General features: G+C 43.9%; 2 protein-coding genes across 2 annotated transcripts in view; both read left to right on the forward strand.

The window, feature by feature from the left end:
* The first annotated feature begins 4145 nt into the window (after positions 1-4145).
* On the forward strand, positions 4146-6193 carry MFSD6L (major facilitator superfamily domain containing 6 like). The gene has a single exon (XM_077833893.1). It carries the CDS (start codon positions 4161-4163, stop codon positions 6120-6122), a length of 1962 nt encoding a protein of 653 aa, XP_077690019.1. The 5' UTR covers positions 4146-4160; the 3' UTR covers positions 6123-6193.
* Positions 6194-21498: 15305 nt separating this feature from the next.
* The window catches only part of LOC144274799 (bMERB domain-containing protein 1-like), a 54657-nt gene continuing 54065 nt past the window's right edge, over positions 21499-22090 (forward strand). The window contains exon 1 of the mRNA XM_077833894.1: positions 21499-21577. Within this exon, the coding sequence (XP_077690020.1) occupies positions 21499-21577 (79 nt within the window). The remainder of the gene's footprint in view (positions 21578-22090) is intronic.

A 22090-nucleotide genomic window follows, 5' to 3' on the forward strand; every position in this document is an offset into this window, starting at 1 on the left:
AGGCGGCCCATGGATGCCCATGAGGGGGCCCCGGGAAGGGCGGAAGAGGGACCACCGAGGAGGGAAGGACTCTGAGGATGCCCATGCTCCCCTCAGTACCCCCATGCCAGCCCCCCCCCGGTCCATGGGAAGCCCAGGAAGGAGAGGAGCTACCCTGCCTCCCTCTCTGCGTTGGGGCTGAAAGGCCGGGGCCCGTCTTGCCCCTTCCCGCCTCCACCCACTTGGACTCCCACCCCACGCTCTGCGAGGGGAGGGCGGAAAGGGCTGGGGCGTGGTCGTGGGGGTCGGTCTGCATGTGGCTGCGGATTTTTTTTTTTCGGGGGGAGGGGTAGCTCAGTGGTTTGAGCATTGGCCTGCTAAATGCAGGGTTGTGAGTTCAGTCCTTGAGGGGACCATTTAGGGATTGGGGGAAAAAATTGGGGATTGGTCCTGCTTTGAGCAGGGGGTTGGACTAGATGACCTAGCAGGTCCTCAAGGAATTAATTCTGAAGCACTTAGAGGAGAGGAAAGTGATCAGGAACAGTCAGCATGGATTCACCAAGGGCAAGTCATGCCTGACTAATCTAATTGCCTTCTATGACGAGATAACTGGCTCTGTGGATGAAGGGAAAGCAGTGGACTTGTTGTTCCTTGACTTTAGCAAAGCTTTTGACACGGTCTCCCACAGTATTCTTGCCAGCAAGTTAAAGAAGTATGGGCTGGATGAATGGACTATAAAGTGGATAGAAAGTTGGCTAGATTGTCAGGCTCAACAGGTAGTGATCAATGGCTCCATATCTAGTTGGCAGCCAGTATCAAGTGGAGTGTCCCAAGGGTTGGTCCTGGGGCCGGTTTTGTTCAATATCTTCATTAATGATCTGGAGGATGGTGTGGATTGCACCCTCAGCAAGTTTGCAGATGACACTAAACTGGGAGGAGAGCTAGATATGCTGGAGGGTAGGGATAGGATACTGAGGGACCTAGACAAATCGGAGGATTGGGCCAAAAGAAATCTGATGAGGTTCAACAAGGACAAGTGCAGAGTCCTGCACTTAGGACGGAAGAATCCCATGCACCGCTACAGACTAGGGACCGAATGGCTAGGCAGCAGTTCTGCAGAAAAGGACGTAGGGGTTACAGTGGACGAGAAACTGGATATGAGTCAACAGTGTGCCCTTGTTGCCAAGAAGGCCAATGGCATTTTGGGCTGTATAAGTAGGGGCATTGCCAGCAGATCGAGGGATGTGATCGTTCCCCTCTATTTGACATTGGTGAGGCCTCATATGGAGTATTGTGTCCAGTTTTGGGCCCCACACTACAAGAAGGATGTGGAAAAATTGGAAAGAGTCCAGCGGAGGGCAACAAAATGATTAGGGGACTGGAACACATGACTTATGAGGAGAGGCTGAGGGAACTGGGATTGTTTAGTCTGCGGAAGAGAAGAATGAGGGGGGATTTGATAGCTGCTTTCAACTACCTGAAAGGGGGTTCCAAAGAGGATGGATCTAGACTGTTCTCAGTGGTAGCAGATGACAGAACAAGGAGTAATGGTCTCAAGTTGCAATGGGGGAGGTTTAGGTTGGATATTAGGAAAAACTTTTTCACTAGGAGGGTGGTGAAACACTGGAATGCGTTACCTAGGGAGGTGGTGGAATCTCCTTCCTTAGAAGTTTTTAAGGTCAGGCTTGACAAAGCCCTGGCTGGGATGATTTAGTTGGGGATTGGTCCTGCTTTGAGCAGGGGGTTGGACGAGATGACCTCCCGAGGTCCCTTCCAATCCTGATATTCTATGATTCTATGATCCCCCAGCCTCCCTAGGGAGCCCTGGTCCGGTGCTTACCTGTGTGCCATATCCCTGTATAATTCTCCTTAGAACAGGAAACCGATCAGGGACTTGTGTTCTCAGTATCCAGCAGCAATAGTCTTGGAGTACGTCTGGGCCCGAGTCTGGTCTGTCTTTTGCACACAACTGTATAACTCTTTGATTAATGGAATTATTTCTGATTCACAGTGATGTAAGTGTGACCAGATTCACACACTGCTTCCTGATCCCAGCACCATAGAAATATTGTGTAAGTTGCTTACTCACATGCATTCTTATCACTTACCAGTACAGAGTCTTTGTGCCATTCATTTACCATTTTGTCTTGGAAACCTTCATGCTGCCACTGTTAAACAAATAGTATATACTATGTTAATAATTCTCCGTACTCTGAAATCTAAGTATACCTCCTTCTACAGTATCATTCTGCCCTGCTAGCTGCTGGGTGTGGAGAATTTAAAACATTTCCAGATGCATCTAATCCCCAGCAGAGCTACAGAAATATGTTGTCTCCTTTTTTAGGAAAATTCAAATGTGTGTACGGTGAGGATTTGTTAAAGGAAATTTCAGAGTTTACATGGAGCGCCAGGTATCATAAATCTATAAACAGTTTGAAAAGTGCTTCTGGCACAAAATACAATGAATTTGAGATGATTTTCCTCCTCATTGATGTAGAACAAAGTACAGTTAGTGGAGTTTTTCAAAAGTGTAGCTGCAAAACTGGCTAGATCACAAGTACCAGATATGATGATAGCATTTCTTAAGTGTCTTTTAGCTCTATTACAATAAACTGAGGAATGGGGACAGTATCTGAACTTTGTGCTGTTTTGTAACTTTGTGTTTGTTTTGTTAGAATTGGAAAAGGTACATAGAAGGGCAACAGAAATGATTTAAGTATATGGAACCACTTCCATATACGGAGAGATTAAAAAGACTGGGACTTTCAGCTTGGAAAAGAGACAACCAAGGGGGGATATGATAGAGGTTTATAAAATCTTGAATGATGTGGAGAAAGTGAATAAGGAAGTATTATTTATTCCTTCACGTACCACAAGGACCAGGAGTCACCCAATGAAATTAATAGGCAGCAGGTTTGTAACTAACTAACAAAAGCAGTTTCTTCTTCACACAATGCACAGTCAACCAGTGAAACTGCTTGCCAGGGGAGGTTGTGAAGGCCAAAACTACAATGGGGTTTAAAAAAGAATTAGATAAGTTCATTGAGGACAGGTCCCTCAGTGGCTATTAGGGCCTTACCAAATTCAAGGTCCATTTTGGTCAATTTCATAGTCCTAGGATTTTAAAATCAGTAAATTCCATAGTTTCAGATGTTTACATCTGAAATTCCACTATGTTGTAACCATGGGGATCCTGACCCAAAAGGGGGCCATAAGGGGTCACAAAGCTGTTGTAGGGGAGGGTCACTGGATTGCCACCCTCACTTGTGCATTTCCTTCAGAGCTGGGTTCTGAAGGCTGGCACCATGGAGCTTCCTGCAGCTGGGGGAGGTACCCAGAGCTGGGTCTGATCTCCCCCCGAGAGCAGCTGTGCAGGGGAAGAGGAAACCCTGTCCCTCCGCAGCCTTGCTGGGACTAGCAGCTAGAGCCTGATAGGAGTCCCCGGCTGGGGTGTCCCCAGCCCTGCCCCTCCCCTCCAATAGCTAGATTTTACGGAGGAGATTTGATTTCATGGTCCGTGACTCATTTTTCACAGTCGTGGATTTGGTGGGGCCCAACTATTGGATAAGATGGTCATGGATACCGCCCCATGCTCTGGGTGTCCCTAGCCTCTGACCCCCAGAAGCGGGGAGTGGACAAGGGGATGGATCACTCGATGGTTGCCTGTTTTATTTGTTCACCTGTGAAGCTCCTGGCATTGGCCACTGTTGGACGACAGGATACTGGGCTAGATGGACCCAGTATGACTGTTCTTATGTTCAGCCTTTTCATCTGGACTAATATCTCTTATGTCTGTAACTTGAAGTCTTTAAACTATGATTTGAGGACTTCAGTAACTCAGCCAGACGCTAGGGGTCTATTACATGGGGGAGGGGGGAGATTCTGTGGCCTGCAATGTGCAGGAGGTCAGACTAGAGCTAGATGATCACAATGGTCCCTTCATACCTTAAAGTCTATGAGTCAAACCTCTTTTTGTGAGCTCACTTCATTTTTAAACTTTTCAATTTAAACATTTCAGAGCTTGGCATTTGAACTGCCAGGCTTATAAGTAGTGAAATATTTGACACTTTCTAAAAAGCCTGTTTCTCTTCTAACTTATTATTTATGAAATACTCAAAAAGGGTTTGTTTTTGTGTCTTCTTCCTTTTCAGGTCCCATTCGAAAAGCATGCAACTGAAGCCATGAGTACAAATAAACAGTGGGATGTTAACAAAGCGCTGGCTGTTGCCAGCCTCTTCCATTTTCTTTACAGTGCAGGAAACGCCTGTGTCATTCCATTTTTAACTCTTTACTTCCGGCAGCTGGGGTTGACAGCCCCTTTAGTAGGTATTATCATAGGAATTAAGCACTTGATATCATCTCTCTGGGCTCCACTATGCTCCTACTTTGCAAAGAGCCACAGTAAAAGGAAAGTTCTCATTACTGGATCATTGCTGTGTTCAGTGGGAACCGGTTTGCTGCTTACACTTGTCCCACCCTTGAGCAAGGATGTCATGTACAAATATTGTAATATAAGCCAGCAATCAAGTAGCTTATTGAATGCAGTAGAAGTGCCTGACATGAGTCTGAACAATCTGAGTGCTGTAAATCCCAATACTGTTACCAATAAAGAAATGGTATCTGCAGAAACACTAAGAACAGCTACAAATGTTTTGGTGATGAGTGGAAAGCCACCGCTAACAAGTTCAGCTTTCCAAGAATTGTTTACCTTTATGGATGCACAAAAGAAGAATGGTGAAAGAACTGGTGAAGTGGGCACAACTGCAGACCTTTACCATAATAGGCCTTCTGGCAAGATAGCTTCTATGAATGCAATTAACCAGATGATACAAGAACTTGAGACACTCGCTTCAAATGAAACACAAATCCGTAGGCTTGAGAAGGAAACCAAAACTCCAGAGGTTGAGCTGCTGAATGTGAATAGTAACCCTGAGAAAAACCTTTCTATTGGTGGAAGTACGGAATTTTCTTTATTTCAAACAAACCCTCACCCTGCTGGTCGAGCTTCTTATGTTTTTGAGACTCTGTCGAGTCACCCTGAGAAAGTTCGGGATGTCAACTTTGAGCTCCTACAAGATATTAACTTTCTTGACCGTGAGCACCAGATTTTTCTCATGGTGCTAGGTGCTGTTGTGTTTTGGGAGCTGTTGGCTGCTCCTCTCGAATGGATGGTTGATGACAGTCTTTATGAATATCTTGACTTTGTTGACGCAACTGACAGATATGGGAAGCTTTGGGTTTGGAGTTATTTGGGTGCATCTGGAGGAGCCTGCAGTATCACCATATTTGTGGATCAGTTGAACTGCTTCCTCAGTGCTAAAATCTCTCGTCTCTCTGTGCACTTCTATGGCTATGCTGTACTGATCACACTCACATTGCTCATCAGTGTCTTTCTTCCTATCCATGTTTCCAAGAAAACAGAGCATGTGAACAAAACTGTCAAAGCTCTGAACCTCATTGGAAGTGATGGCCGAACAATTCTCTCTGCTGTCACCGTCTTCCTTACAGGAGTCATTGGATCTACTGTGCAGAATTTTCTCTTCTGGCAAATGCAGGACCGAGGCAGTAGTGAATTATACATGGGTCTCTCGGTGGCTATTGGACTGATTGCTGAAATTCTGCTTTATATCTTCAAAAGCAAGTTACTAAGGGCTCTCTCAAGTAGTGGTACTGTTGCACTGAGTTTAGGCTGCCTTTCAGCACAGCTTCTGTACTATTCGTTCCTATGGAATGCGTGGTCAGTACTGCCTACTCAGATGTTGTGTGCCTTCAGCAACGGTGCCTTATGGTGGGCAGTTAATATGTTGGTTGACGATGTAGCCAGTCCTGGGACGGAGAGAGCTCTGCACATTGTCCTCCAGGGCCTCTCACATGGTTGTGGAGCTACCGTGGGAAGCTTTGCAGGGGGATTTGTTGTGAGCAACTTTGGCTTGGCAGTTCTGTACAGGGCATGCTCTATAAGTTTGGCACTGTGGTTAATCTTGTTCCTGATTGTCCAGTCTAAGTTGCCTCGGCAGAAAAAAATTAATTATTCTCGTCTCCTGGCTGCAGATCCTAGTGATGAGAGTGACTCAGACGAGGAGAAGGAAAGGGACTGGCTAGTGAAAGCTATGAAAGATGAGAACTTCAATAGGAATTGGTAACATAATCACATTTGATCAGCTAATCTGCAGTAGAACAGATTCAGAGTGTAAAGATGAAATTATTAGGCAAGAGGGAAGGAAATGCCCAGGAATGACTAATAATTCCTAAGTGGTGGAATATACAATGTACATATTTGCTTGGAAAGCCATGTATAAAAACTATGTTTTATAAATCTTTTATTTTCTTAAGATTAATTTATAGTAAATATTTGTAGCATTTTTTAACTTAATCATTATGTTTCCCAAATCCAAGTGGAAGGCCTTTTGAGATATGCATTTGCTAAAATAAATAGATCTCCTAAGTCCCAGGACGCTGCTGTAACCACAGTGCTATCCTTCCTCTACCTGGACTCTGTGCAGACTGTATCTCCATATTAAGGGTAGAGATGGATAGAGCCCCATCTTTTATATCTTTCAAAAGATAGCTGCTACCTGCTTTATTTTGTGCAAATTAAACATGGCACTTTTTACACCCCTTTGATTGGGGTCAGTTTGGGCAACGTGTGTTTTTAAAGTACATTATTCAGTGCCTTTGGACAGGAATATATCTGCAGTTCTCAGGGGCTGGTAAATGAGTAACTTTAAAGAACCCCTGAGATTTGTCCAATTATAATCTCAAAAGCATGCAAATGCCAGCATAGTTTTCTTCATAGGCACCTACAAAATAAAAATGATTTGGCTGACCTCACCAAAATGTCCATATTAGACTTTATTAAAAATGGGCCATGAGTCTTTTTGCCCTTCAGGCTAAGGTTGAGTGTAGTGCCGGTGTAGTAGTTATATTGTCTTTCAAAAGTTTACATTCTTCCTTTGCAGACGGATGAGGTTTAATACTTAGTGGGTGTTTAGATATAGTTTGCTAGTTCACGCTTAAAGTTTTACAAACCATGAGAGTGGTAGCTGCAAGCAAACTAAATATTTTGGCACATTTAACATGCAATAGAAGCAGGGCTCATAAAAGAGCTGTAAATAAAATAATATGCACTTGGTTTAATTAATGTTTGACCTAACACCTTCCTAATTCAGTAGGAAGTGGCACAGAAGCGACCAGCAAGAAAAGGGGATACCATTGAGTGGTATTTTGTTGCTAGTTACACATCAGTAACTACTGATCTGTATGTCAGTCATTTCAACCCAATAAGCTGCCTTCAACTTGCTGGCACAAATCCACTTTGCCTTGCAGCATACTCTACTAGAAATGCTTTATATAGAGAATTGTCTTAGTGCCAAGAATAGCTACAAAACTTACGTTATCTTGTCCATCAGAAGGAAAAAAAAATGTTACTATCTTGTAGGAATTCAAACCAAACAAGCTGGGAACAATTTTAGTGTCAAAATGGTTTGCATCTCAGCCCTATTATCGCGTGATACCTCATCAGCAAGTGGTGGTCAGTAGTACTTAGCACTAATTATCTTTTAACTTTTAAAAAAAAGTATCTGACAGCAGCCATAAGTAAAACAAAGAAATTGCGAGTACAGTATTTAAAGGGACAGCATCTGTTAGACACTCTGATACATGGGGATGTTTAGATAAGTAGAGAGAACTTAAATTTGGCCCAAAATTTAGTAAAAACAGGCTTTTGTAAAACCTCAGACCAATGGAAATGTACATTTTTAAAGTCCAGTGAAAACAGTTTTTTTTTTAATCAGAAACAATCCCCTTCAGTGGTTGAAACTCTAGATTTTACAGCACAAAAATCTGGAAGTGAAACTGACTCAGGGCTCGTCTACAACAGACATTAACTACGTCTGTTTCTACTTAAATCTGTGCAACACCTTTGTGTAGACACTTCCCATCCCTTTCTCTGCTTGAGGCTGTGTCTATCTCTCCAGTACTCCCTGCCCCAGCAATGAACAGTGAGGGCAGTGTGCAGAATAATAGGTGATTCTCCTGCCCTTCAGAGGCTCAACTTGCTGGTTCGACAGCATCCCCAGGCCCTTCCACCCACCAAAGCAAGGGACAAAATTTAATTGTCCTTGACATTCACTTAACACCTTTTAGTTGTTTTTTTTTTAGCTGTAATTCCATTTGCTTTAGTTGGCTTCTGTCATATCCCTAGCATTCTTTGAACAACTATGAACCTTGTCAAGGCTTTTAATGATATTAGGACTCAAAAAACAACAACCCCATGTCAACTAAACTGCCATTGTGTAGAGTACGTATTCACTCTTGTAAAATAAGTGATGAATGGGTACGCTTGGTGGATTTAGAAATACACCCGCATCAACAACATGTACTTAGATCACCTACTAATAGCCCAAAATTATTAATGAAATTCCTGCATGGATGTTTTCCTGTTTCACTATCATTTATTGTTATTAATAGGAGTGTCATATGTAAGATATGGGAGCTAACTGTCATGCTCTACTTGGCACTGGAGAGGTCAAGTCCAGTACTATGTCCAGTTCAGGGCACCACACTTTAAGAAAGATGTGGACAAATTAGAGAGAGTCCAGAGGAGAGCAACAAAAATTATAAAAGCTTTAGAAAACCTGACGTATGGGGAAAGGCTAAAAAAACTGGATGTGTTTAGTCTTGAGAAAAGAAGACTTGGGGGCGGTCGCTGGGGGGACCTGATAAGTCTTCAAATATGTAAAAGGTTGTTAAAAGAGAATGGTGAACAATTGTTCTCCTTGGAAACTGAAGGTAGGACAGGAATTATGAGCCTAATCTGCAGTAAGGGAGATTTAGGTTAGATATTAAGAAAAAAATTCGAACTATAAGCATAGTTAAGCTCTGGAATAGTCTTCCAAGGGAGATTATGGAATCCTTGTTTTCTGAGGTTTTAAGATCAGATTAGATTGATTTTGGTAGGCAAGGCCTCAGTCACTAAAATCAGCAGATTGGTTGTGTAAGAAGATGTCAACATAGTCACTTTGATGACCATAACTAATCTTTAAACTCTGCAGAACATTACACAACTCTGATTCAAATAGCCAGAATTTGAATAACTGGTTGCATCATCTTATGTTTTGATTTTTATCACTGAAACCTAAGAAAATTACCTTCTTCACCATTCTAAGTTCTAGCTTTTTCGTCTGTGTCCTATACAAACCTTGTAACCAGAGCTGTGTGCAGCAGGGTGGCTTCATTTCACAGTGTGACGCTGAAACTTTTCCTTTAGTTTCTATTCATGTGTGGTTCACATTTTCTGAGATTTCCTTAAAGTTGCACGTTCCAACAGAACTACAATCTCAAAGCAAAACTCAGGTGAAATTGTAAATTTTTCATGCTTTTGATTCAGAATTGTAAGAATTGTCCTGGGTGCTCCAAAATGATTCAGTGGACTCAGGAAACCTTTCCACAAAGCTTTTTTCACTTGAGTTTGTAATGAAATATAAAGTCAGGTGAGTTTCTAGAAAGGATTTCAGGTTTTGTAATGAATACTTGCCCCAGCTCTGCTTGTAACAAATAGATCTCTTCTAGTCCATTACCTTAGGGTGGCTCCAGTTAGCTGTAACTTCACAAAAATGTCAGATATTTTCAGCAATGTTCTATTACAAATAGGAATATTTGCATGTTCCAAAACTTAAAATCTGGAGCTCTCCTGAATCTGCCCTTTTTTTATCATGGAATATGCTGCCTTTCAGCACTAAGACTTTCCATATTACTTTACCAGTAAAAATGCTGCTCATTCTTTTTGCCTGTCTCTGAAATATACGCTGTTCTGAGGGCTGTGTGAATGGTGTGCTCCAAATCAGATTTAAGCTCTTGGAAGAGTGAAATAAGATTGGAACTCGATATTGAATTGCTAATGTTGCAAATTCTCCAGATGGTACCTTCTTTAGACTTTATAATTGAAGATACCTTGTACACACTTTGAGATATTAAGCAAGTATTGACTCTTGAATAGGTGAACATGTAGGGAACTAACCCAAGAGATAAATATTGACTGAGACAGATATCAATATTTACCCTGAGAATTCTTGGAGCTTATTAAACATGAAGTCAGCATACAGTATATATTGCTACATTCATTCAAAAAGACATATTTTTAAAGACCCAGTTTCTACTTGTTCAGGGGCAGAGACTAAGTCTTCCTATGTGTGTGTACATTGCATAGCTTAACTGGCCTCAATCCTCATTGGGACCTCTGGGCACTACTGTAATACAAATACTGTTACTGTGCCCAAAGTCAATGATGCATACAAATTAGGTAAAGAAATGCCTAAAATGCTAGTAGTTTGTGACCCAAAAATAGAGGCTAGATTGAGGCACCTTTACAAATTTAATCTTAATATCTTCATTTGTAATATTTAGAAATTTTTCTGCTATGGCTATGGATTTCTAGTATAACAGTTTGCTTTCTTCATCTATTCTAACTTCCTTCTTCTAGGGTTTCTATAGTGACGATCACTCTAGTATCTAAAACTACTCCCTCCCAGTCTAACGGGGAGATAACGTTAGATGGCTAGTGAAAAAGTATAGTCCTGTGATCCAGCCAGCCAGGTAACAGAATTTTGTGTATGTGGTTTGATTGGACATAGAATGAATTCAAAAACATCTTATAACTGACCTCTGAGCCAGTCATGTTACTGTTGTTTGCATATGCAATCTAATTATTAACGATGATTCCAGAGTTCCCTACTGTTGATCCCTATGGAGCTAAGCAATAGAAAACAGCTGAATTATCACATGACTTGTCAAGTAATCAGGAGCCAAACATTTATTTTATAGTTCTTCCACAAGAATAGGATTTCAGGTTCACCAAACTGAAAAGAGCTGGTAAAACCTGGATGTAGGAACCTAGATTTTGCAGGTAACCATCACTGCCTTGTGTTGCCCAGTGATATATTTGAATGTGATCATAGGCAGAAGTTTAACAATGTGGCAGTTAATTGACAGTACATGGCCCTTGCTTCATCATGGAAGCATTTTTGAAGGCTTTGATTCTTGTGTATTTTGTTGTGTGCGCTTGGCTCTATATGAAAATTTCTTATTGTCTGCTCAAATAATTGCCTTTTTAAAGAGCTCTGAATCACCATGTCTGTCTTAATGTTTTCCCACCTGCAGTTTAATCTTTTTGGCATTTGTCAGCATATCTCAAATACCATAGAGACTGTTACTGTTTTCTTGAACTGGGCAATGCACTTTAATATTAAGCTTTTAATATATGTACCCTTTCTACTGGATATCAATGTACATGCACCTTTTGGCTTTTTATAGAAATAACTATGTACAGAGAAATAGTTGGGCTTTTAAGACATATTATTCAGTTACACTGGAAGTGTTGCTATTAGTAAATCAGTTCTTATGCAGCCTAATGTTAAAATCCTTTTAGAACAGGGTCCATTAAAGACTTTTAGCCTTGAATTCTAGGACTTAGGAAGGCTGTGCATGTAGTCAGACTTACACCTTTATACTTGAGAATTGATTTGCACAGGGCATGCTGACTGGAACATAAATGTGCTGGCCTGCTTGCTACTTGACTTCCAGCCTTACCATGTGGAACGTCCAACACATCTGAATGTAACTTTTTCATTTGAAATTACTTCTGCCGTCCGTTTTGCAAAGTGATTTTATTTGATGATGATAGCGTGTACTGTGGAGCAAACTGACCTTCATGCTTTAATTGGATCATAAACTCAGCCATGTGATTCTTTAACTGTTGCTAGATTAAATCCTGTATTTTTAGTAGCACAGTATAAATGTCTAAAACATTCTCATTTTGGCCAATAGTGATTTACATTCCTGAAGAAGAGAATATCCCTGTAAATATTCAACTCTTCTGTTGATCAAACTGTTTACACTGTTGTTTTTCCCTGCAATGCAGAGCAGTGAAAACAAATCTGAGGTGATTCTCATTGAGAGCTCACAAATGGGTTTTATGGCAGATGATCTTCATTTAATGAGTTGAGTCACAGTCAGATGCTGGGATTCTTTTACATTTTACATGTCTAATTGAGGTACAATAATTAGCGGCTTGATTTTAAAAACAAATTGAAGTATAAATAAACCAACAGGTGTTTGTACTTGTACAGGAAACAGCCATTTCCTGCCTTTGCAGAGATTTTGTTTGCCTCATTAACAATAAATGATTTGACCAAAAATTGAAAAGTACAGTGCAACTCCTAAAAACTTTTAGTGCATGAACTAGGAAGCCCAAGGTACTCGTTGGGCTGAACAGCTCATGAAAATACTGAGGTTATATATTTTCCAAAAAACACAATCTCGTCAACTGCCAGATATTGCATTCCTTAATGCCCTAAATTACTGTGTTAATACAGTGCAGGTGATGGTACTGTATTTGCAAATCATTGATTATTAAGAGGGGGAAAAGGTATTCACGTCAACTGCTGTGAATAATCACAGGTCATCCATGCTGGGTTCTGCTGCTGTCTTTCAATTTGAAATCAACATTTCCAGAATCCTCTGCCTTTCATAAACACTTCCTCATTTGTCATCTGTATATATTTGCACTGAGTTTACAAGCAGAATAAATACCTTTTTAACTAATCAGAAATGTTGTGTTGTTTAAAATCCTTGACTGACTTAAGACTAGGCTGTTTCTCTTTGCTCTTAGTTATGGGTGACTTGGTATTTCTGGTTTACTTCCATGACTTGTGCCCTTGGAACCTGTGACCACCTCATGACTTCTAATGGTTATCATTGCAGCCATAGGGCTGTGTTTTCTCTGTGGGTGAAGTTCGCTCATGGTATTTTGGAGTCAACCACAGTAGTATTTAAAATAATTAAAAAATCCATCTTTCCAGCTGAGCAGAGGGTCAGTGTTATGCTGGCACTGGGCACCACTCCATCCCATACTGAGCTGTACGGCTCCTGGGTGGGATTATCAAAAGCACCTACATGACTTTCACTGTCAAGAGAAAGTGAACAGGAATAGTACACCTGAGTCATTTAAGATGCTTTTTAAAATCCCAGCCCATGACAGGTCTCATCTTCAAAATCTCACTGCAGCCAATGGCAGCTGTGGTCAGTGTTTTCAAATGTAGGCAACTAATTAGGAGGTCTCAAGCCCCTGCAGCTCCTATTGGCACGGATGGGCGTGCAGCACCTCTGAGAATGTAGACACTTATCTATGTGTCTAAATATGTATTTAGGTACGTGACTTTTGGGCACTTGGGTTTAAAAATATTCGTCCTAACTTGGTAACACTGCATCTGGATCGGGATCACTGAATCTATTCCTATGATGGGGCCTTGTACCTGTAGGACAGATCATTTCACCCTCTTGTGCCTCAGCAGTACCTGCAGCACTTTCTGCGGCACTGCTTCAGAGGGGAGAGCACACTGCCTTCTCTTTCCCCTTCACCTGCACATTTGCTGTTGTCGTGTTCATCTTTCTCTGCCTCCCTTAAGAGAATGGCGGTCTCTTTCCTCAAAAGCCTCCATCCAATGGTTTCTCCAGATGAAACAATCCATTACAATTCAATTTACATTCAACTAAACAAAAGTATTTCTTGGAATAAAAAAGTTTGATACTAAATGCCTGAAATTTAGCTGTAATGGATGTTTTCTTGTCTACATCTACCGATTTATTCACTCAAGCTTTTAGTCCTCTCAAACACTAATGGAGGACTAATTACACTAATGTAATAGCTCACAATATTCTTGAGAGCTAGGTCAGTATTCTTTGTGCTTTACAGAGGGGAAGTGAGACACACAGAGGTGAAGCAATTAAATGAAGGCCACACAAGGAGTCTCTGGAAAAGCCTGGAATTAAACCCACATCTTGTGAGATCCAGTCCACTACCAGATCATCCTTCCCTCACTCTTAAGTTAGAGAATATTTATAAAATGCTAACACATCTTCTTTCTGCACATCTCTGTTTCTTGTACTGAGGGTCATGCGCCTCTGGGAAGGAATGGTTCCCAGAACACCAGCTTACATATTGATACTCCCCATACACATACCTGCCTTTGAGGTGCATTGTAAATGTTAACACCAGCATTTGATTATAAGAGCCTCCCTTGTTGAACTTGGCTGGGACACACAAGCAGAATTCCCTTGTTTCCTGTTTTTAATAATAATAAAGTGCCTTCATTTTAAATACATCTTTTGGGCTTTGTCCTCCCTTGTCCAAACACAATGTTGGGTCTTTCCTAAACTCTAAGTTAGCGTAAGAAAAAATACTTTCCAGTGTGGCATTACCTAGGGCGGGGGTCGGCAACCTATGGCACACGTGCCAAAGACGGCACGCGAGCTGATTTTTAATGGCACGCTGCTGCCTGCCTGGTCCCAGCCACCGGCCCTGCTCAGCCCGCTGCTGAACCCAGGCCAGCAGCAGGCTGAGCAGGGCCGGCGGCCGGGACCCTGACAGGCAGCAGTGTGCCATTAAAAATCCTGCCTGCCCTGGCCCGCTCTTCTCCACGTGCCCCCCCCCCCCCCCTGCAGGGGCAGGATGAAGAAGCTTGGTCCTGCTGGCTGCTGCTGCAGGACAGGCAAGGTCCCCTCTCACTGGCCTCTTCCCCCAGCGTGCTGGGTCCCTGCCCCTTCTCCTCTGCCTCCCTGCCACCAATCAACTGATGGCCCTTGCGAGGGAGGGGGAGAAGCGGAGCTGCAGCGCACTCACTACTCTGGGGAGGAGGCGGAGACGAGGTGGGGACAGGTCCTTGGGGAAGGGGAGTGGAATCAGGGCATATCCCCTCCAGCCCCCTGCCGTGAGCCGCTCTGGGCAGGGGGCTGGGAGCAGCCCCCCGACCCTAGCCCACACCCCCAGCCCTCTGCCCTGACCCCTGCACCCCCCTCACACACACCCCAGCCTCCTGCCCTGATCCTTGCACCCCTCCACGACTCCAGCCCTGACTCCAGCACCCCTCACACATACCCAGAACCCCACACCCCATGCCCTGACTGCTGAACCCCCTCACATGCCCCCAGCCCTCTGCCCTGACTCCTACACCCCCCACACATACCCAGCCCCCCCAAGCCCTGACTCTTACACCCCCCACATTCCCACCCCCACCCTGAGCACCAAACAGGAGCTCCAGCACCACCCCCACCACATTCCCACTTGCACCCCTCGTACCAAATGGGAGCTGTCCAGGTAAGCACTCCACACCCAAACCTCCTGCCCCAACCCTGAGCCCCCTCCCTCATTCTAGCTCCTGGCCAGACCGTACACCCAACCCCCAGCCTGCTCCTTCACCCCCAGCTCTGTGCTCAGTGCACTCCCACCCTCAGCTCAGTGCAGAGAGAGAGAGGAAGAGAATGGGTTAGAACCAGGGAGAAGGTAGGTATCCACTCTATGTGGGCAGGTCCGGGATCCCAGACTGGCAGTGGGCTGAGTAGGGCTAGCAGCCGGGACCCTGGCTGGCAACAGCCGGTGGATGGAACCCCAGACCGGCAGTGGGCTGAGCCACTCAGCCCACTGTCAGTCTGGGGTCCCAGCCACCAGCCCCGCTCAGCCTGCTGCCGGTCCCTTGCCAGCCAGGGTCCCGGCCGCAGGCCCCGCTCAGCCTGCTGTCAGCCTAGGTGAATGGAACCCCAGGCCGGCAGCAGGCTGAGCGGGCTGGTGGCGTAAGATCAGCATTTTAATTTAATTTTAAATGGAGCTGCTTAAATATTTTGAAAACCTTGTTTACTTTACATATGACAATAGTTTAGTTATATAATATATATATATATATAGAGAGAGAGAGAGAGAGACTTCTAAAAACTGTTAACATGTATTACTGGCATGCGAAACCTTAAATTAAAGTGAATAAATGAAGACTCAGCACACCACTTCTGAAAGGTTGCCGACCACTGACTTAGGGTATGAGCTGGACCAATGAACGGCTTTCCTCCCTCAGTTCTCCACCCTGGGGTGCCTTTTACACTGCTTTGCTTTCACACAGCATGTAAGTTACTCCCAGTTATATTGTATGAGTGCTGTGGCCAGCCACTCATGAATTACACTGCAGAGCAACACCAGTAAATTCCCAGTCCCAGACTTCCCCCAGAAATGTACATCTTGTACTGCCTGGCTCTCTCCTGGACAATGCAAGCTCATATAAAGTCTGTCATTTTATTAATAGAAAGTGATATGCAGAAATCTTCTTATCCCAAATGGAGTTTCCCAAACACTTCATCCAAACAAACTGGTTTAGATAAAACAATAAAACTAATTTATTAACTACAAAAGATAGATTTTAAGTGACTACAAGTAATGAGGCATAAAAGTCAGAATTAGATCCAAGAAAATAAAAATAAAGCGTAACTAATACCTAACTTAACAAGCGAAGTGAATTCAAAGCAAAGATCTCTCTCACCACCTGTTTCAGAAGTCTTACTGGCTGAATTTCTTTCATTTTCAATCCCTCCCCCAGTCCAGTACTGCTTCCTTTGTTCTTAAAGTGTTATTGATGCAGTGGGTAGAGAGAAAGGGAGAGAGAATTTGGGTTGTCTGCTCTCCCTTCTTATAGTTCAAGAATCATCTCCATCTGAGGTTCAGGAGGCAGCAAGTCTGTGTGAATGGGAACCGGCAGCTGTTTCTTTGTCAAGATGTAGATTTTTGCCCATATCCTATTTCTTGCCAAAGAATGGCCACTTAATTGGGTGATGGTCCATTTGATTTTGTTGACACCTGGCAGAAGCATTGGCTAGACTTTTGTTTCTAGGAACCTCGTTTGTGGCTGCTCCCCCAGACTAGAAACATGTCTTAGTAATACCATACAGAGGAATCTTATAACTTTACATGCAATATTTCCACACATATTTTACCAGGACAATAATGATCAGCAAATTATGAGTTTTCAAATGATACCTCACAAGGCATACTTTATACACAGTTTATCATAGTCCTGCAAAAGGGGTGAACATAAGAGTGCAGACTGTCACATCCATATTTCTAATCAACTCTTTCCTGTATCACAATTAACTCCTAACCATTCCTCTGCAAGACAAAGTCCAGTCTAACTGTGGCAATGCAAGGTGCAAGCTTTCATTTTGTAGTCTAAAAACCCAGAGTTAAATTGTAAATATATGTCAGGCTGCCTCTATTAGTCTACATAGGAAATTGGTCTTTCTCATTGCTCTCTGAAAGTGTAGGAACACAGCTCTACCAGAATTAGAACTGGTTGAAAAATGGTCTTTTTCCCCTTGTAGAAAAAAATTTGGGGCAAAAAATCAAACACTAGTCTTGATTCTGAAATCCTGCTGTGATGCCTCATCGGAGTTGTAGTTTGGGTACCTCATGTTCCCATTCTCCTCCTTATACTGGGCTCCCCACTTGGCCTACATTTCTCCTGATACACCATGGGTTTCCCTCTTGGTGAGGGGAGGTAGTGCATCATTCCCATCATGTGGCTGGCATGCATCAGGGAATGTGGAGTTCAGCTTGGGAGCCCAGCCTATAGAGAATGGGGGAATGAGGCAACTGAACTAAAACTTCCATGAGGCACTGCCATGGGATTTTGGAATAAAAATATTTGGGGTTTGGGCCAAAAACCCACCATTTTTCTGGTTACCAGGTGTTCAGTTTTCAAAAAAAAAAAAAAAAAAAAATCAAAAGAATTTTCCAAAAAGCCAATCAATGCTTATTGCCAAAAAACTAATTTTGTAGAAAGCCCCTTTTTCTACAGAAAAACAGTTTTGCTGGAAAATTTTTGACCAGCTGTTATGGTTCCAGCGTAGGTTTTACCACTGAACTCTCATTCCCTCTCTCCATGGGCACCCTTCCAACTGAGTAGGACCTACACCTGTATTTCTTTCAGGGTCGAATTCCATGATTCAGCGCACCTTTAGGCTGAGTCCCTAAGTCACAGCACCCATATTCACCCGTGCTGTGTCCTCTGGGTTTTGGGCCCTGTTCTAGACTTCCTTTCTGCAGTATGAAAATGCAGTCTCTTCGAAATAAAGTATTTATTTATCCATAAGAACATAGGGATGAAAGGGTTAAAACAACAAAAGGCCTATACACCCATTACCTTACCTAAACCTGAACCTTTTCCAGTTTCAGTAGGTCCACTTGTCCTAATCATCCCACAGCTGCTGGGCAAGGCAGACTGTGCCCCTGCAGTGGCTGCCGTGGGCTCAGTGTGATTCTCTGTCAGTGTCTCACCCACTGAGTTACAACACCGTCTTTTGATCCATATAAAAATTCCTTTGCCTGTCCTGGGATCCCTGAACCTGGTCAATCTGATTTATGCATCTCTCCAAGCGGATCAGAGGCAGCCTTCCAGCAGTGGATTTGTCTGTTAAGACCTGCAATTGAGAGAGAATCACTATCTGCAGTCCTGGATTGCAAGCTATCACTTTAAAAGTGGGGAGGTTTCCTGATCCTTCTTGCAGGCCAGGGGGTTCTGTATCAAAGTGTGTGAGCAGCATCAGTCTGGAAAGAGTTAGCTTAAATCAATTAAGCTCTGCCTTAGGAAGCAGCTTGTTTTCTCTCTGTGTTACGGGGTTCATGTTTGTTATCATTCTGAATTTTACAAAATCCAGTAGTGTTACGCTGCAAAGTTCCAGAATATTTGTTTTTCTCTCACTTCTCTGGAGAGGTGTAAAACAACCCACAATTGAGGTAACTCTTTGCTCGCATGCACCAGACAACACAATAGTAATCATAGAGGCAGAAATACACACAATATTTATAAAATATAATACAAATTTCTCCTGTGTTCATCACACCAACTCTAGCCAGGATGATTATCCTTGTGTATGATGAGAGGTGGAGAACTGAAGTCCTCAGGGACTCTCATTGAAGTTTCTTAGCTCACATGTGAGGTAGTTTGAAGCAACAGGGCATCCAGATAGAGAGGCTGAGGACCAAGCAGTGGGGTATGTACCTGTTGCTACTTTGTTTTCTGTGTAACACTCCTTTACATTTCTAGGACTCCACTGTCTTCAGGAGGCAGCTGCCATTTTGTTTTCAGTTCAGATGCATGTGCCACAGGAGACCCACACACTAGGGACTTCTTTCTTTTGTGTTAAAGCATAACCAGAGTTCTCGTGTTGGTGCTCTGAGAAGAGAACTTAAAAGCAGATGAATGGCAAAATGGCTACTTATGGGTCTGTGAAGGGCCTCCAGATTAATGCAAAAGAAGAATCTGGCTAGAGTTGTGCTGTCTTTCCATGCAGATGCTGTTGAAGACAGTGGCATGAAAAGATCAGTTTTTTTAACTGTGCCTGGGAAAGGTGCTTTTGGTAGCCACTAATGCCTACCATGTCCCACAGGACCCAGGCACAGTGAGGTTTAAGGACTTAGAGGAAGTTTATAAAGGTGTTGTGTGCTAAAATCCTAACAGGCCCATAGTTCTATGACACAAAATACATGATGGGCTCAGGGGTGGGACTGTAAGTGGCACGAGCCTTCCTTGCTGTAAAGGCATGGGGAGGAACTGGGCAGCACGCTCAGTACCTAGAGATCCCATTTGGAACCAGCAGGAAGCCTGGGGCCAGAGAACTCAAATGGGAAATCTGTGGGGATACGCTGGGAAACTTACAAGTGTAAGAATCTGGCCTGGGAGCAGCAAGTTAAATAGGAATCTGCAGGGAGGCAGCCAATCTTTAAGTTAGCCTGAGTCTTATGCTCTGCAAACCAGAGAGGCATCAGAAGCTGGTCACCTGCTGAAGGCACTGGATCTCCAGGAGAATGAAGGAGAAAGAGAGGCCCCAAGAGGGAGGTCACAGGCCATGCCGCAGTTTCCGGCCAATGTGAAGTTGGTGCTTGGGGAAGGGGCAGCGTGCGGAGACCCCCTGCTCCCCCCAGGGGCCGCAGGGATGTCCCATCCACTTCTGGCAGCGGCACGGAGCCAGAGCAGGTAGGAAGCCTGCCTTAGCCCTGCAGTGCCGCTGGACTTGCTAGGAGGAGTTGATCAGCCTGGCCTGTGGACCCCCTGGAGTACCCTCGGGGACCCCCAGAGGTCCTCTGACCCCAGTTTCAGAAACGCTGGATTGGAAGGACTGTGAGCTGCATATGGAAGGAGTAGTCAACAGGCATGGGTACAGAAGCCAGCACGCTTAGGGTATTTGTTACACAAGGCTTTTGGGGAGCGTACATGAGGGGCATTGGGCACTTAACGGATATACAGGAATTTCACAAATAAAGGGCAGGGACTGTTTTGTGTCGGTATAGCGCCTAGTGCAGTGAGGTTGGTCTGTGGCTGAGGCGCTGATTAATTATTAACAATAAATGAAGGTCGCCATAGTGTGAGGAGCAGTTGGGGTGGGAAGTGTCACAGAGAGACCTCGATGCCATAGGGTGATGGGTGGGGCAAATGAACTCGTTGTCTCTGACTGGAGTGTTACTGTACAGCAACAGAGAACAGATGATTTAGTGGTGGGATTTCTCTGGTTTCCTTCTGCCTTTTACAAAAATCCCTGTTTCTGTGTCAGCCTGACTCTCCACACAGTACTGCCTGGCTTTCCTGCACATCAGCACTAGACTAAGAACCAACTGTGTTTTCTATTGCCTCGTGGGTAGAGCTGGTTGGGAATTCTTGGGCAAAACTTTTTTTTTTTTTTTGGTTGGAAGGTGCTGATTTGTCATACCAGTTTTGATAAAAGTTTCCTCAAGTCGGGATGGAATTTCTGGTCAGAGAGACAGACAGCTTGAATGACTTTCCCATATTTAGTGTGGTCTTGTCCAGGGAGGAGATAACTCTGGAGTTGATAGCAGAATGGTTACTCCTTCACTCGGCCTCTGTTGGATGTGTCTTGAGGTGAGTGGTAGAAGTGTAGGAGCACTAGCTGACCCAGTGGTTAGGTTAGCTGGCACATTGGGAGACCTGGGTTCAATTCCTTGCTCTTCTACAGGGTTCCTATGCTACCTTGAGAAAGCCACATGGGGGGAAGATTTTCAAAGTCACTTAAGCACTAAATTCCCATTGACTTTCAATGGACGGCAAGTGCCATTTGTGCCTTAAAAAATCTCCCTCTTTGTCTCTCTGTGCCTCAATTCCCCCTCTTTAAAGTATGGGATAATACCACTGCCCAACTTCACAGGGATGTTATGAGGACAGGTATGTTAAAGATTGTGAGGCACAGCATCATAGTAACAGGGGTCCGTCCTGTAAGTATAGAAAGGACTAATGGTGTTCAAGAAAGCTTCTTGTCCTTGCTTCCACCAGAGGGCGCCCCTCTGTCCAATAATGAACACTTACATCTCGCCTCCTGCTGCTTCTGGTCTATTTCATATCCGTGCAGCTTTGCAAAAGCATCTCAAAGGCTAATCATCAGACAGCAGCTGCCAGGCAGGTGTCAGGCTTCTCTTTTCTTTTTGGTTTGATCTCTCTCTCTCTTTTAATACATTTCTTTTCAAAGGGTGGGCTCTGGCTTCCCTCTGGAACCGGCTCCTAAGAAGTGCATCTGCCTGAGGAATTCTGGGCTCAGGAGGATTTGCTTTCTTCTTCTTCTTTCTTTCTTTTCTTTTCTTTTTTTTTTTTTTTACGACACCTTTCTTAGGGTCTTATTAAAAATAAGAAAGGGGCTAGGATGGAAAAGGAGAGCAAGACGCCTACCCGCTATGGATCATTGGAGTCAACCAAGTGGACAGCTGCAGACCCAGCCAAAGGTGAGAGCGCTTTGCATGCATGTGGAGCAGCCAGGCATCCCCTGAGATCCCAGCTGATGAGAGAGCTCAGCCACCTCTCCAGGCAACGGACTCAAATCCGCACTCAATGCCTGCAGAGCCTGCTGATGAATAACATGCGGTCTGAGCGGGACCTCAGTTGGATTGGTCTCCTAGCTCCCTTCTCTATGTAGCAGGGGTGCTAGTGACTATGATGGGGGTACATAGCAATCACAGGGGAATGGGTGTTTAGAAATATTCAGTGCCTCTGATGGTTTTTCTTATCACCTTGAAAGTTTCACAAGGGTAAGTCAGGGACTTTCCCATCCTCCTCCCCTAGAGCTAAGGGGTTGTTGGTGGCACTGGGGGGGGGTCCTCTGGGTGCCTGCATAGCTCATTGGCAGGGTGAAGGCAATAGGAATTTTCAAAGCAGTCCTTTTCTGCTCAGCAGTAGGGACGTAATAGTGGCAGGCACTGGAGGAAGCAGGTGATCAGGCTCATGAGTAGGAAAACCTG

The sequence above is a fragment of the Eretmochelys imbricata genome, chromosome 14 (assembly GCF_965152235.1).
Source record: "Eretmochelys imbricata isolate rEreImb1 chromosome 14, rEreImb1.hap1, whole genome shotgun sequence".
Taxonomy (NCBI): domain Eukaryota; kingdom Metazoa; phylum Chordata; order Testudines; family Cheloniidae; genus Eretmochelys; species Eretmochelys imbricata.